The sequence below is a fragment of the Ailuropoda melanoleuca genome, chromosome 4, assembly GCF_002007445.2.
Source record: "Ailuropoda melanoleuca isolate Jingjing chromosome 4, ASM200744v2, whole genome shotgun sequence".
NCBI lineage: Eukaryota > Metazoa > Chordata > Mammalia > Carnivora > Ursidae > Ailuropoda > Ailuropoda melanoleuca.
Window position 1 is genome coordinate 64,466,275 of NC_048221.1, and position 17,114 is coordinate 64,483,388.

Sequence of the window (17,114 nt, forward strand, 5' to 3'; positions counted from 1 at the left end):
AGGTAACAATTAACTTTCTGTTCTCCAAACCAAGCAGAAAGAAATGGTTTAGCCAGAAGCCTGCTTTAGAAGAGATAATGTGAACAAGAATGGATTCCTGAATGACTGGTTCCAAGGCCAGGCAATGGGACAGAGAGATGGCTTATACATACCCTTTGTCTAACTTGGTACATGTTGTGTGTCAGAATGTCCCTCATGGACTCCACGTCTTCTGGGGAAAGCCTTTTGGTTCCATGTATCCTCTGGGCCCTGGAAACATCATTGGAGGGAAGCCAAGCATTATTTTTACATCCTGGCAAGAGTGCCACAAAAGTACCAATATACGTGTGGGAGTTCTAAGTTCTGGAACCCATGTTTTAGCATAATTTTTTCTATTGTTTCAGTAAGTTCCTGTGAAATGTCAGTACACGTGCTTGACTTCACATTTTGAAAATAAGATTTCCTTGCCTATAGCTTTTATGTGGGAATTACTCTAACTCATTTTTAAAAAAGGGTTTTAAGATGGATACAAACCGGTAAACTATTTTTTCCTCCATATCTGTTATGAGCAGACACGTTGATAAAATATAATAAAAATCAACTGCTAGAAAATAAATTTTTAAAAAAGTACTATAAAATTAGAACCGAATGTTTTACTGTTAGATTCAATGGAAATAAGATTACTCAGCAAGACTGACTCGTGGTTAGGTCTGCACTGATCTCATTGCAGACAGGTGACAAACAGCTCACGGACAACACCACCCGCAAACTACATTCAGAATAGCTCTGATCTAAGGGAGTATTAAAATTTCGTGAGTACATTTACCTTGGAATGGTTCCTTTAGGGATTTTATCATTGGTTAAAGAATAATTGTAAGAAACTAGAATCATATTTTACAAGGATATTTAGACTATTTCTATTCTGAAAGCCAGCCCAGCTCTGAGACACTGGGCGCTCTGTGAGATTCTAGAAACAGTTGACCGCTCCCTGCCTCCGCATGACTAGCTCCCCAAGGCTTCCTTCACCATAAGCCCTCCCCCTACTCCCCCCCGCCCCGCTGCACCCCCGAAAGGGTTTAAAAATTAAGTCATGTCCAGGTTATCAGTCAATGCACAATTGTCTTCTGAGGATTTCAAAGTCATGACATTGCTATGTGCAGAATTCTCATGTGACAAATACATTTGATTTCAATCATTTCAATCTAGTGGCAGGAATTTCTAGCAAACGTTTCGTTGTATGAATAATATATGTTCACTGTAGAAAGTAAGAACAAAAAAGAGAGAACTAAAGAAAATTAAATCTATCTTTTAATACTCTCACCTCCCTTTATATTTTGGTATAAAACCTTACAGAGTGTTGGTTTTTCCTTTCCTCGCTGGAACTCTTCTCAGTGCATAAAGGCACCGAGATGCCACTATCTGCTTACAAAAGTCTTAGGATAATTGATCATAGAGATCAGTAGTTAATTGGTTTCAATACAGGACACTTCTTAAGTATTTTTTCCCAAACATTAGTAGCAACATAGCCGTACATAGCAAGAACATTTTGTGAGTACTTTCCGTACATTTGTAAGTACAATTGTAAAATATTTTTAAGGCCTTGGGTACCAGATATCACAGTATGCCAGAATTTATTTAGCAATCCTATCTGTAGACTAATGCCCTTTCTCCAAAATCCTTGAAATCAGAGTTTCCATATCTCAGAGCTGCAAATGTCAACACTACTGATATTCAGTTACCACCCTTGGTGATCTAAACATTATTATCAGGGCATTTCAACTTCACTATTTAAAAGTCCTTGGAATAAAATTTATTCTGATTGAGATACACCTACACATTCCCACAATCTGAACACATTCCTTTATTGTGGTGGAAGCAGTCTCTTGCTGAGCAGAAACAACAGCTAATCAAAAAGTTACATTTCCTATGTTCCTAATGATATTCACAACCAAGTACGAAAAACCGTAAGATAATGGTAAAGTTAAACCCACGACAGCAGTAGGTCTAACTTGGCACTCTTCCCAGTTTGTAATTGGCCACTTTGGGAAAGACTAGACTTAATGAAGGTCCATTCAGGCTGTTGGCTGGATGTGTAATACAGGGATCCCAAAGGCACCATCTCGCCCTGATCCACACTGAGAAGCAACAGCTATGAAATTATACAGAGGAATTTATTAATTTAGGCAAGGTGAAACCTGGAGTTTTCCACATGCCACTTCATCAGAAAGAGCACAGGAAAGACATAATCCTTAGGAAAACTGAATGTTAAATAATCTCTAGGTCAAAAAAATAAAATTATAAGCTGAGAGACGCTTGTCACTGGAACATTCACTCCATATCCATCAAGGAAATTTCCATCACCTTAAATAAAAGCCCTGTGGTAATTTCATGAGTATTAAAATCAAACTGGGAAAATCTGAATCCAAATGTATTTAAGTAAAAGGTTCACATTCCTCTTAACTTTTTTTTTAGTCAGATGCAAAAAGATGCTTCAGTTCTAAACACAACAATATAAGTATGAGATCCAGTAGACGTTCTATTCATGCCATGATATGAATTCCTCAAAGATCGACTCTTATACCCTGATTCGTTTGAAAGAACCCATTCGCTTGTGATACCTTTACGCACGAAATCCATGAGAAATGTATGCTAAGATGAATGAAGAACGCTCCCACTGATTAACCAATGGGACCCAACTGCTTTTCTCTGTGTGTGGGCTCCTTGTGTCTTTTTAAAAAAGGTCACCATGATGACCAATATTTAGGATGAGTGAAGAGTGGCTCAGGAGAGGGCCAATATTCCATTATGGCAGGGAAAATGGCACCAGAATCTTCATTCCAGAATCTTCGATGTAAGAATGCATAAATGTAAGCCTCTGCTCGTCAGTGTGTGATCAATTAAAAAATGCTTAAACTATAATAAAGTAATTTATGGTTTTTTTAAATAAATGACAGGTTAAAATTATTTGGGAGTTTTTAAGGATGACGCTTTGAAATTGTATAGTGGGAGCTTGTTATGCCTCTAACTTTATGCACACTTTAATATCTCTTTAATATTAACCAAATATTTAAGCGTTTGACAACTTTCAATGGTTTGAGCCTTTATCATCTGGTATTTCTAAAAGCTTACTACTCATTGGTAAAACGAGGTGCCTCTTAATTAAAATAATAATCCAAGTACATACTCTATGTATTCCCTAGGGCTGTGTTGACGGTCAAATAACATAATGAATGCAAAAATTAGGGCATTCCGTAGAATCAAGGCCATCTGCACTTGCTATCGGCAACTTCTGGTGGTAATGTTCTCCTGAAGTTCACAGAGTTTAGAAAGCTAGCCCTCTTGTAGAACAATTGCTTAAACTTCTAAAGAAAAAAAGATATGTGCATTTTGTTGTTACCATCTCATAGAGAATAATAAAAAGCGAGCTGAGTACACACTTCTTTTTCCTATTATTGTATGAAGGTTTGTTTTGAAGAAGTTAGCTGCTTTGATCTTGGGAGAGGAATTCCTTTTTGCTTGATGTCTTACAGATTTCTGACGAGATCAAATAAATGCAATTTAAATACCGTTAAACTTGTATTAAGTATCAGGTAAAAGAGCCTCCTCTCCTAGGCCAGTTAGCTAACTGGTTTGGGCTGTGGGAGGAAAAAAAGAATTTCTAACCTCTAAGGCTCTCTTACTAACCTTGAATCGCTGTCTAAAAACTAATGAACTCAACAGAAACGCTCCCTCCAAATAAAGCTGGCTTGAATACTGCCTTGAGGTTAAAGACTGGGGCTGCTGCTTAGGACCAATGCAACGTAATACAGAGATTGCAAGTATGTTTTAGCACGTGACAAACTGATTCTCATCTCAGATAAGCGCCCCTGCATTCTTAGACCAAGAGCTCACAGAACTAGTAAGCAAATGGATTGAGGAAGTTCCTAATGGTCTCAAGTGCCTGAACCCATCCAGCCCTCCTGCAGGGCATTAACTCCCCTGCACCCTTCAGTGAGCAGGTCAATGCCTGGGGACCAGAGGGGTGCCTCTTATACTCTCCTAGCTCCCTAGACTTTACGATTGTCTGTTTCTGAGAACTTTTTTTATTAATACCATGACCCTGCTAGGCTTTGAGCTCCAGGAGGCCAGGGACCGTGTCTGCTTGAGAGTCCCTGGCACGTAACAGGTGCCCAAGGAACAGGGTTGGGCCTAAGATGATGCCAAAAACCCTCAGTCAAGTTAATTAGGATGCAAATGCAATATTTCAGAAAACAAAGGTCAATGCAAAAAAGAAAACAATCCACAATGAATAAAATATCAACATTTTAAATAAAGACAGGATGGATACGACTGATTTTTTCTTCTGCCTTAGGCTCTACTATGGCTCTGCGTGGCACTGCCAATAAATATTTGGTAGCATGTTGCCGTTTTCGTACCAGAAGTTTCCTTACAGCAAAGCCATGCAATGGGCGGCACCACAACAAACAAGCAAACCACAGAAACAGTCTCACCGAGAAATAGGGACGAAAGCTCTCAGTTTCTACTGAGCTGCCCTCAGGGACCCGACCTGTGATTTTTCTCAGGCCTTCGGAAGAAAGGCAAAGGTGTTTCTCATTCATTAGCAAGTAAGGGATGTGCGATAACACTCCGGGCATTAGAGACAATTTTATTGCGATCTGTTCTTAGCTCTTATCTCAACCTGCTTTTCAAAGGTGTAGACACAACTGAATTTCCCCATCAAGTGTTCACCTATAAAAGATGACTGGAGGGGGTGTTCCTTCTTCTAAATATATTGTGAGTAATTTTCTCAATTCATAAACTGCTGCTTTTTTTTGTTTTTTTGTTTTTTATTTGTCAGAGAGAGAGAGAGAGAATGCACACAAGCAGGGGGGAGGGTCAGAGGCAGAGGGAGAAGCAGCCTTCCTGCCCAGTAAGTAGCCCAATTTGGGACTCGATTCCAGGACCCTGGAATCATGACCTGAGCCGACGGTAGACACTTCACCAACTGAGCCACTCCTAGGGGTCCCTCATAAGCTGCTTCATGAAAGAAACCTGGACATCCTTCAGTGGCGGGGCAGGTATATTTAACTAGCCCACCAACCACCACACCTCCTGTTACCACCACTCAACCTCTAAACCTAGCTAGCGCCACAAGATGCTGACCGGGTCTCTCTTCCTCATACAAGAGAGGAAGGGAAAGGACTTATGGGAGAAATGCATATTATTATCAGTGTACGATTAGTGAAATCAAATGAACAGGGGTTAAAGGGTAGAAATTAATCAAAAAGAGAAAGAAAAAGTCTTGTAAATTATGCCTTCATTCTGTAAGTTCATTTGCCCCTCCTTCCCAAGGAAAGTTGTCATACAACGATAGCACGCAACTTTTGCAAGAAAGTAATGTTCAGAAACTAGGTGAGAGGGGCTGAGCACGGGCCAAAGTACAAACGGCCAAGACTTAGGTCACCCTTTTCTCATGATTCCTCCTTCAAATTTCTGCCTCTTCACTCCTAGTATTATCTCTAAATGGAACGATGAGTTAGTGCCCCTAGGAATTCTGACAGGGAAAGTCCAGATCAAAGCGCATATGGGACTTACTGTTGGGGCACAGAAAAGGCTGTGGAACTGAGGATTCCGGTTTCTACCATCTCGATAGCTTGTTTCATTTCCAGCTTCTTGTACAAGGAGACGATGCTGGATTTGGGCTGGTTCTTTCGTATTAAGATTTTCCGTAAATATCTGTGATCAAACTTCTTAAACCTAAAAACGAAAACCAATGGTTTAGAAATCCTTAATCTCTGTGTTATGGAAGTCTGTATTTTTCTTAAAGTAAACCTACTACATCACTTTGTTCTGGACACCAGGATGGTGCTGAGAATTCAGTCTTTGGACACATTTTTAAAAAATCATAGAAATACATATATATATATATATATTTTTAAATAAAGAAAGAATAGCCTACTGGCCTGAATACATTGAAAATCAACCAGACAAAAGGGAGGGACAAGCTGCAATCAGGGCAGAAAGTATGCATAAGTGGGGAGCGGGGGAGGACCAGCCCAGCTCAGCTCCAATTGTAAGAGAAGAAATGAGGGGTTGAGGCTTTTGAACAAATGTTCCATTCTAATAGCTCCGAACAGTGGCAGCTGCACTTAGAGTAATACTGGCCTATTCAACCAGAACCCAATAAATTTAAATGGCCCAGTAGTTACAGTAGTTTTGCCCATTATGCTGCAGATCATTTTGATTCCTGACAATGAAGGAGGGGGCGGGGGGAGAAGCCATAGATCCTGACAGTCTGAATGATGGAGAAGCTGAATAGGCCAGGCGCTGATGGCCGCTGACTATTGTAGCAAACCTCCGGCTCACCCATTAGACCAAGCTGCACGTATGCATATGGTGCCTTCAGAGTCGGCCATTTGTTTGGAGTAGGAATTTTCAACACTTCCATTCATTTTACATTCAAAGAATAATTTGTGTGCCTGCTTTATTTTCTGGAGGGGAACAGAACTCCCTGGGCTGCTGCCTTATTATCTGGTGATTGGTCTCCTGGTCTGTGAGACAGAAGGACCCGTCCTTGGTCAAGTCTCCTCCTGGGTGAGCCGCCTGTGATTGCTCAGGACCCATGTTTGGCTCATGCCAGGGCCGCTCTCGCTCCAAATGGGTCCACCGCTCAGCCTTCTTGTTTTCTGCCTTTCTGCACGAGAGGCTGTTGTTCCTGCTTATTCCTCAATCCACTGCATGGCTCCCCACCCATCAGGACTTCTCTGACACTCTTCACACCGAGCTCACCTTGACCTTTACTGTTCCCCGCCGGTGGGTGCTGCTGCCCCTGCCCTACGGGTCACTTCCTTTGTGCTCTCCGCCTCTTGATCCACACCTGAGCCCCTTCCAGCCTCCCTAAAGGCTTCTTCCATATCTCTTCCTCCTCCTTACCTGCCCCACAGGAATGGAAGCTTCTCAGAGTCCTATCCTCACTTCCCCTCTCCACACCCTGGTATTATTTAACTGAACATTCTTCTAGAGTCTATACATTTCACAACAGCATTGTTATCTCCCTAGACTTGCTGTCTGGAAATCTGAGAGTCACTCTTATTGTCTCTTTCCTCACCCTCCTCTCCCTATGCCCCTGCACAGTCCCCATGTCCGCCTCAGAAATATGGCAGTGCCCCTTCTGCTAGTTCCTCATCCCGATGATTCCGAAAGCTCTGTGGTTCATTGAAAAGGGAAGAGGCTCTAAAGCCAGACCTGAATTCAATCCAGGTTCTGCTATCGAGTAGGTTAGTTGATCTCCTGCAGATCTAGTTCCACCCATGTTGCTGCAAATGGTAAGATTTCATCCTTTTTGATGGCTGAGTAGTATTCCACTGTGTGTCTATACCACATCTCCTATACCCATTCATCTACTGATAGACATCTGGGCTCTTTCCATAGTTTGGCTATTGTGGACATTGCTGCTATAAACATTGGGGTGCAGGTGCCCCTTTGGATCACAATGTTTGTGTCCTTTGGGTAAATACCTAGTAGTGCAATTGCTGGGTCATAGGGTAGCTCTATTTTCAACTTTTTAAAGTTGAAATGTACTGTTTTCCAGAGTGGCTGTACCAGCGTGCATTCCCACCAACAGTGTAAGAGGGTTCCCCATTCTCTGCAACCTCACCAACATGTTGTTTTCTGACTTACTAATTTTAGCCATTCTGACTCGTGTGAGGTGGTATCTCACTGTGGTTTTGATTGCAGTTCCCTGATGCCCTGTGATGTTGAGCATTTTTTTCATGTGTCTGTTGGCCATTTCTATGTCTTCTTTGGGAAAATGTCTGTTCATGTCTTCTGCCCATTTCTTGACTGGGTTATTTGTTTTCTGGGTGTTGAGTTTGATAAGTTCTTTATAGATCTTAGATACTAGCCCTTATCTGTTAATACATTTGCAAATATCGAATCTTATAGCGTTAATGGTTGTATAGAGTTCCTTAGCACTATGCCATAGAAGCGTACCTCTGTCTTTCTAACCTCTTGTCTCACCATGTCCCTCTCTCTGACTGTGTCCAAACCATGCTCTGCTCTTTCTTGTCTTTGCATTTTGAAATATCCTGCTGCTACTGCTGCTTCTTGGCATGTTTTCCATTCTTCTTTGCCCGGAGAACTACTCTCATTTATTTTCAAAATGTACTCCCATTTCCGTACTATTATAGTTCTATGCATTTACCTCTGTTACAGCGTTTCTTACATGGATCATCATTATTCATTCAGGTTCTTTCTCTCATCTTTCCTCCAGGACCTTGTCTACTGTATTGTGAGGACCTGGAATGCATTGAATGTGTCTTACTGCTCTTGATATCTGCCTTAGTGTCTAGGAAGTTTGGCTAAATGGAATAATACTAAATTATTTTTCACTGGGAGAACTATAGGATTTAGACTTAAAAAATTCATGACCTAAGTTCTAGATTGGTGGACGTTTACATAATTTAAGTTCTATTTTAACACTATGAGGACTGTCCTTCTTTTTACTTCATGAAAAAAGAGCCCACTCAAAATGCAAATTGGTGCAGCCACCGTGGAAAACAGTACAGATATTCCTTAAAAAGTTAAAAGACTATCTTACAATGCAGGAATTGTACTACTGGGTATTTACCCCAAAATACAAAAATGCTAATTTAAAGGGATACGTGCAGGCCTATGTTTAAAGCAGCATTATTTACAATAGCCAAACTATGGAAGCAGCCCAAGTGTCCATCAATTGATGAATGGATAAAGAAGATGTGGTATATAAAATGGAATATTACTCAGCCATCAAAAAGAAGGGAATCTTGCCATTTGCAAAAACATGGAGCTACAGAGTGTAATACTAAGTGAAATAAGTCAGTCAGAGAAAGACAAATACCATATGATTTCACTCGCATGTGGAATTTAAGAAACAAAACAAAGGAAAAAAGGAAAAAAAGAGAAAGAGAGAGAGACAAACTAAGAAACAGACTCTAAGAGAACAGAACTAAGAGAACAAACTGGTGGTTACCAGAGGGGAAGTGGGTGGGAGGATGGGTGAAATAGGTGATGGGGATCAAGGCCGGCAGCTGTTGAGATGAGCACCAGGTGTTGTACGGCCATGTTGAATCACTCACTATATTGTACACCTAAAACTAATACAACCACTGCATGTTAACTAACTGGAATTAAAATTTAAAAAATAGATTACCCACAGACTCACAGAATAAACAAAAAATAAAATTTAAAAAGCCCACCCAAAAGCTCTCAGTTTCTCGTTTAGGTGCCACTACCCCTCTTGACAGCTAGATTTTTTAAGATCTAGTTTCTCTCGGCATCACCAACATCAACATGTTGTCAAGCCCTAGAGAGAAAACTTCTACCATTTGGTTAACTCAACTACTGCTAACTCCTACATTTGCTAAAGAGCTGTGTTTAACTTCCAAATTCTCCTCTTCCTTCCTGTATGAAACCCTCCAAAGGGCCACATAGAAATATGCTGTAGACTAAAATGCAGGGAGAGAATGTATTCTGAGATGTGAGAGGTGGTGGACAAGAGAGACTTTGGCATTTTTATAGAATCATTATGTAGAAAGGACCCCTGAAGGTCTTGCATTGCAGCCTCCCTCCCCAGTGGAAGACTCTCTTCCCCAGGATCCCCGATGATTCACCAAACTCCCTTTGTAGCCTTACAAAGCCAGTCATTCCTAGTTGAGCTTCTCTTTTCATTGGGAAACTTGTCCTTGTTTTAAACTTAGATCTGACTTCTCTCATTTCAATCTGAGAGTTGGACAAGTTCTCTCTGACACAAGCTAGCCCAAGTCTACAGCCCCTCCACCTGACAGCTCTCCATTCGCAGGCTGGGCATTCCCGTGGCTTCCACCTGCCTCTTCTATGCCGTGACTCCCAGGCCCTTTATATTCCTGGTCCCCTTCCTCTGGATTCTTTCTAGTCTTACGCTCAGTTTTCAATGTAACATTTTGAGGTTCCTCATGCCACAAATATCTTTCCTAGGCAGTGAAACCTTCTGCCTCCTTACTTGTCTCTCACTTGGTAGTGGCTCCATTGCCCACACACATCTTCAATTCCAGCTTTCAAGTGATCCATCAGCTGCCAAACCAAATACAGGAAAATGATTTCTGGTGAAACGTTAACTCTAAAGAAACACAAGGAAAGCTAATACACTTTGGAAAACAAAGGAGGTTTGAATTTCCTGGAACATGTCCTCTTTTCTATCACTCTGTACATGTAACTGAAACTTATAATGCCTTCCATAGTAATTCGACTTAGTTTCATGATTCAGACTCTGTTGATAAGCTCCTTAATAATGCACATAGCTTTCAATGAAAACAGGGTACCTCCCATTTATTTTGAATAATATTTTTCTAGAATGATTTAGAAAATGTCTCATTACTGAAATCACATGAACGTAATAGCTAATTGTTACTTTTAATTTCAGCGCAAAAGAAAAACATTGCCAGTATCCAATTTGTAGAGTTTCTGAAAATATAATTCCACAGATATCCTATGGTAATAATCATAACTAATAACAAAATTTGCCTATTTGCCTCATTCTTTATCTGATTATTTTGTCTCGGTATTACATGTCACCGTCCAAGCCAATTATACTAAATTTGCTTCGCCCAAATTATTTATAGGAATTTCAGAAAAAAGCATAATTTCTTCAAAATTAAGGAATTAGTCTTTGTAATTTAAACTCGTACTCATTGAAGTTTATGCTGACTTCTAAAATATTTCTGCAAAATAGATTAAAATACTAAATTAATTTTGAAATATTTAATTGATGTACTTTCTACCAATAATTATAATTTTATTTGAGAAAAATATAAATAATAGAGGAGTGATGTATCTAAGTTCAATCGTCTTAGGTATGTTATTTAATTTCTAAAAATAGTGAACAGAGGGTAAAAATATAGAAATAAAAATCTTCAATCAGGTTAAAGCATTTCTTATCTTTTTAAGATTTTATTTATGTATATGAGAGAGAGCAAGAGAGAGAATGAGCAGGGGGAGGGGCAAAGAGGGAAGGAGAAGCAGACTCCCTGCTGAGCTGGGAGCCTGACCTGGGGCTCGATCCCAGGATCCTGGGATTGTGACCTGAGCCAAAGGCAGATGCTTAACCAACTGAGCCACCCAGGGTCCCCAAAGCATTCCTTATTTTAAAACACTTGCTCCTTATCCCTATCTGTTGAAAATTTTCAAATGGCCCTGAAAATTTTCAGTTTGGATTTAGAGCACTTTGGCCATAAAATTCAGGGCTGATTTCCAAAGACTTCATTCACTTCTCCAGCATTAGAATCATGGACTTACAGGGATAAAAGAAACCTAAAAATTATCTGGGACAATCACCCCCTCAGAGCCTGAATCTCCTGAACAGCCCCTATGCCAAGTGTTCCCAGTCACTGTCCACAGCCATGTCACCTTTGGGTGTGCCACAGGAGAAGCAATTGCCAGAATGCCCTTCATTAACAGAGCTAGAGTCCCTTTCCCTCTGTCTTCCATGTATCCCCTCTCATTTTTATTCCCTGGAGCCATACAAAATGGCATCCCTCTAATATTGTATTGAACCTAAACAGGTAGAAACCATACTTAAGCTCATTTTCATCTTTGTTAGAATTGAAGGTTTTCACTGAAAACTGCTACTAGACTGTATCCGCAGAAGTACTAGAAGTCTTTACCCTCTTCCTTATGAAAAGTTCAGAAAGAGCAGAGGGTCCCATATTCCACTGGAACAATGATTTCAGAAGCAAGCAGGGCAATTATGAGTGCTAGTTACTGTGATCATTTTTTGAGGTGTTATCTAGGCAAAGCTAGTCGCCAGGTATTATTAACACTAATCTAGATGTTGCTGTGAAGGTATTTAGTAGATACGATTAAAGTCCATAATCAGTTGTCTTGAAGTGAGGGAGATTATGTCAGATAATCTGGGTGGGCCTAATTTGATCAGTTCAAAGGGCTGAAGAGGAGAACTGAAGCTTCCCTGAGGAAGACGAAAATTCCAGTTGTGCACAGCAGCTGTGGCCCATGCCTGAGAATTCTGGTCTAACCTTCTTGAAGGGCTATCATACCAATTCTGGGCTTGCCTAGTCAGCCCCCACGGTAGGTAAACCAGTTCCTTACAACAAAGCTCTTAATATGTATCTCCTACTGGTTCTGCGTCCCTGTTGAGCCGACAGAAACACTACCAGCTTGGACCAAAAGGCAAGGAGAAAAGATAAAATGAAAGTGGGGAGGGGGAGTTGGACCCCAAAGTTCTATAGGCAAGAAACAGGCTGAGCAAAGGAATGAGCTGAAAACACAGGCCATCTTTCATGAAAAAGGAAGGATGACGCAGAGGGTGGAGTTGAGAAGCCAGAGGGTGGAACCCAGATTGGAGTTCCAATCTGGTGGGAGAGAGGCTGTTCCCAGGCCTTGAAACCAAGTAGTTTTCCCAGGTGGACTTGGAAACGGCTCCTTTTTTTCCTTCCATTTCCCCCTTTCTGAAAGGGAATATCTATAGCCGTTATCCTATGACTACCCAACCAGTGCATTTGGGGACCAGATAATTTGTTTCTTGAGTTGTACAGGTTCAGTGTTGGAGAGGAGCTGTGCCTCAGGATGGATAATACTCAGAGGCTCAACCATTCCTGATTCAGGTGATTGAGATGATGAGACTTGGGACTGCTGAGCTGATAAAATTTAGGTCAGATTTTGGTCTTTGAGTTGACACTACAACAGAATGAGACTTTGGGGTGGTCAGGATAGAGTTAACGTATTTTGCATGTGGAATAGATGTGAATCTTGGAGGGGCAGAGAGCAGACTGATAGGCAGAATAATGGCTCCTGAAGATGTCCACATTCTAATTCCCAGAACCTATGAATATGTTAGTTTATATGCAAAGGAAAATTAAGATAGTAGTTGGACTTAGGATTGCCAAACTTAAGATAGAATATCCTAAATTAGCCACATGGGCCTAATATAACCATAAAGGTCTTTAATGTGGAAGAGGAAGGCAGAGAAGTCAGTTATCAAAGAGTGATGCAGCATGAGAAAGATCTGAGCAGCCACTGATGGCTTTGAAGATGGGAGGGGTCCATGAGCCAAGGAATGCTAGAAGCTTCTAGAAGCTGCAAGAGGCAAGAAAACAGATTCTTCCTTAGAAACTCCAGAAAGAAATGCAGCCCAGCAACAACTTGATTTTAGCCCAGTGAGACCCATTTTGAACATCTGACCACCAGAACTGTAAGATAATAACTTGGTTTTTTAAGCCACTAAATTTGTGCTAATTTCCTACAGCAGCAATCAGAAACTAGTACAGTCACTCTTGATCTAGCCGGCAAGGAAAGAGGCTATGTTTAGTGATGTGTCCACAACATCTCATCAAAGCTCTAGATTACTCCTATTGAGTGACAAATGGAGAACATCTTATTAATTTATTAATTATGACAAAGAGATAACTTACACGAATATGAAGCTCTTCATTGATGGATTCTTTTTTATTGGTCTTTTTAACATCCAGGTACCTGACCAGTGGGCCAATTGTGACTCCCTAGACCACAAATGACAAAATAAAGAGTTCTGTTGTAGTGAAGATTGTCATTATAGAGAGCAAATCTATTAGCAAAACTATTAGAGCTTCCAGTTTTCATATCTTTGTTTTGTACTAGCTTCTATTGGATAAATGCTCTAGTGTTTACTTTAGTTCTTATTTAAGTCTTTTAAATTCTGCAATGAAAATAGGCATTATTTTAAAGCAGGAATTTAGTGTCATGCCTTAAAATAACCTCTCATTAGTTTGCTGAGAAAAAACTCCAGCTAAAATAAAAAGTTGTGCTATCCAGTACTAATTGGAATCTTGTTTTCAGTAAAACACAGTAGAGTAACTATCATTCACCTCCTACCCAGGAATATTTTGATTAATATGTTTTATAGATTAAAAGGCAACATCTTTTAGAGGTTAAAGGATGAACACAGACATGATCTAGAAGTATTTGGGAATTTAGTTTGAGTATTGAGCATATTATGAAAACTTAGATAAAGCATCCTTTTTGGTACTATACTAATTTAATACATCATCCCAATTTAATACATCATCATTTAATACATCATCTACTTATTTCAGATATGAAAGAAATCTACTAACCTGAATAAATACAGTAAAATATATAACTACTAGAGTAGCAGTGACAAACATTTTCTTCCTAGGAAAAAGAGACAGAGGAAGCAAAAATGCAAGTGAAAAACTTCCAGCTCCTCGGACACCACTGTAGAAAATTATGCACTGGTCCTTGATGGAGAAGGGGAAAGTCCGAAACTGATTACTGATATAGAAGAGAGCAAATACACCTAGAAAGGGGGAAATATGTATTAGAGCAGAGAGTCATGAATGAGTAGATATACAGTGCTAGTGAACCCGAGTCATGTGACCACAAAACAATGCAACCTAATTTCATCACACCCATGATTGTGCATCCCAAACAGAATATCTTACAAAACTTCATTTCTTGAGTAGTTGTGAATAGTAGTGTTTCAGGTTGTTAGCTTCCTAGCTCGTGTGCGTGTGTGTGTGTGTGTGTGTGTGAGCCTGTGTGTTTAAAGCAATAATATCTTGATACTTTTTGGTATAAGACATGGCATATATATTCTAATCTATACTCATAATTTTTGCTCTGCCTTTCAAAACTAGGTAAAGCAAGGGTATTACTTGGGGGATAGAAACATTTTTGTCATCTCATGTTCTCAGTGAGCAACCAAAGGAGGTGTATAATTTTAAACCTAAGAGGACTCTTTTAGTGATTGTGGTCTCTGCTGGGTAAGCAAAACTTTTATGGTTGGTATGGTTCTTCTTGAGGTTCAATGCAAACGAGAAAGTTGGCAAGGGTTAAAGGGGGGGGGTTCTTACTGTCAGTAAGTGGAAGGTGGAGGGTGGCAGAGATTGTTTAAAACACAGACGTATTTTCTACCACACTGATTTTCCATCCCTGAGTGGCCCGCAGGACCTAGCTTACCACCAATGCTCTACTCCCTGGTGGGAAAGGTGCTTCACTAAAGCTCTGACTAAAGGGGAGGGTTTACTGTGGGTTAAAGCTCTCAGTATCCACATGTGACTTCTAATCACACAGACTTCACAGCAACCAACCTTTGATGACGGGCACGTGGATAGTGCGAGAGACGGTAAAATCTAAAATTTTTCATTTTGTTTTGTTTGTCCTGGCTCCTCCACATACTAGTCACGTGACGTTGGCTAAGGTTCTGATCTTTGCATGTACTCAGTCTCTCTGGAGGACGTAATGGTAGTATTTACCTCAGAAGATAGATGGAAGGTTTACATAAATTCAGTATCTATATATAACAGAAAGCAGGGACTTTACATTGTAAGCCTTCATGAGCGTGAACTACTATTAGCCACAACGAGTCAGGCTGGGGATGAGAAGAGGCTGGGAGAACTGGATTCTGACAGCTGGTTCTGTCCCTCACTGTGACATGGTCACATCAGCCATTCTCTCGGTGACTCCTCCCTCAGCTAGAATATGAAGGATTTGAGTTGGATTGTCACCAAGGGCCAACAATGTTGAGGTATCCACAATATTAATCCTCCCTTAGATGGTTTATACTCCTGTTGACTGGGCTGAAGTTCAGCAGTGTTACTTCTCTCGACATTAGAGAACATTAGAACTGAAGGGAACCTAGGAAATTTGTTCATGCCTCCCGTTTTGTGGTTAAGGAAGAAGATTTTGAGTATAGCTAGTTAATAGCAGTGCTAAGATTTGATTTGAAATTATACATTTATATAATTAAATAACATAGTTTTCTTAATTCTTTTCTCCCCAAGAAACCTAACAGGCACATATATTCAGAGTTAGTTTTATGAATATTTTAATATTTCTGCATTCTTGTTATTCTTTCCTTGATTCTAAAACCCGTCCTAAATTAATTTAGAATTGATATGTTCAAGGTAAGTTCTTGGTCATTTCCCCTAATTTCTATTTAATTGTAATTGGCTTGAAAATATTGACCAAAGTCAATTAAGCAAATGCTTCAAATCCTGGTCAAAGTCATTTTAAAGTAAAACAGCTTCTAATCAGTACTAATGTTCTCGCTAGCCCCAGAAACATAAATGTACAAGAAAAACAAGCAGCCATTAGTCAAGAAATCTCATTTTTTAAAATGAGGCATATTTTATAGGGGTGGAGTCAGTTACAATATAGAATGGCCTTTACTAATTAATAATAAGCACTTTTAAAAATAAAGATTTACTTTCTGGTCCTTGGTTGTCTATATATCAAACTCAACTCTCAACTAAAACCACCTGTATGTTTCAGGGGAATGTTCTCTAACAGTACCTGCCTTGCATAGAATATACTTAGTGAGATCTCACTTTTCCTGTAATAAAAGTGTAAATGCTCACAGTGTATAATCTATATCTGATTTAAGGTGCAAGAGGGTAAAAATTCACAAAGAAGTGAAGAGCAAGGGATAAATTTATTGTGTTATATTTAAATGTGTAGATGTGAAAGTTCTCCCTTCAAATAAAAAAGAAAAACAACCTCCTTGCCCCAGCCTTGCTTCAGTGCACAACCTTATCAGCCTCTAATTGCTCTGAGCTGAGTGAGGGAGCACACAGACCACATTCCTAGTCACTACAAGGTGCCTATACTCCCCCAACCAGTAAAACCAGTTAGCGTCACCTCACTATTTAGGCTATGATGTTGCAGAAAGGGATAAGAAAAATCTTTTAAAGCAGCAGGCGGGAGCCTCCTTGGGTCCTGCTGTCTCTTACTAATGGCTCTCCAGATCTGGCAGAAGACCACGGTGAAACAGATGAAGGCCCAGTTCCACTCGTGGTTCTTCCCAATGGTGGACACGCCCATGAAGATGAAGATCAAGGTCTCACTGACGCTGCTCAGCATCTTCATGAAATACTTGATGGTCGTGTAGGATGTCTGGGACACATTTTCCTCCACATACTTTTTCATTGTTACTGCACAGGCCGTGATTCTGCAGAAAGAACAGTCTCAGGAGAAGCACAAGATTTTGCCCCTCCATGACAAACTCCCTACTGGTGAGGCCACAGATACACACATCCTGTTTTTATCCAGACAGAACATCTTCTCCATTCCCCTTTCCTTTTCCCCACAGGTTTTCTTTCTTTCCGTTCTCCCTCCCCAAAGGGTTT

The 17,114-nt window shown here is 40.2% G+C and overlaps 1 protein-coding gene across 8 annotated transcripts in view; it reads right to left on the minus strand.

The window, feature by feature from the left end:
* Positions 1-17,114, minus strand: part of SLC9A4 (solute carrier family 9 member A4) — a 92,348-nt gene that overhangs the window by 13,778 nt on the left and 61,456 nt on the right. For all 8 annotated transcript variants that reach the window (XM_034658945.1, XM_002913495.4, XM_034658943.1 and 5 more), the window contains 6 exons: positions 16,719-16,936; positions 14,082-14,284; positions 13,401-13,487; positions 9,977-10,047; positions 5,554-5,715; positions 153-249 (listed from right to left, as the gene is read on the minus strand). In XM_034658945.1, the coding sequence (XP_034514836.1) occupies positions 153-249; positions 5,554-5,715; positions 9,977-10,047; positions 13,401-13,487; positions 14,082-14,284; positions 16,719-16,936 (838 nt within the window). The remainder of the gene's footprint in view (positions 1-152; positions 250-5,553; positions 5,716-9,976; positions 10,048-13,400; positions 13,488-14,081; positions 14,285-16,718; positions 16,937-17,114) is intronic.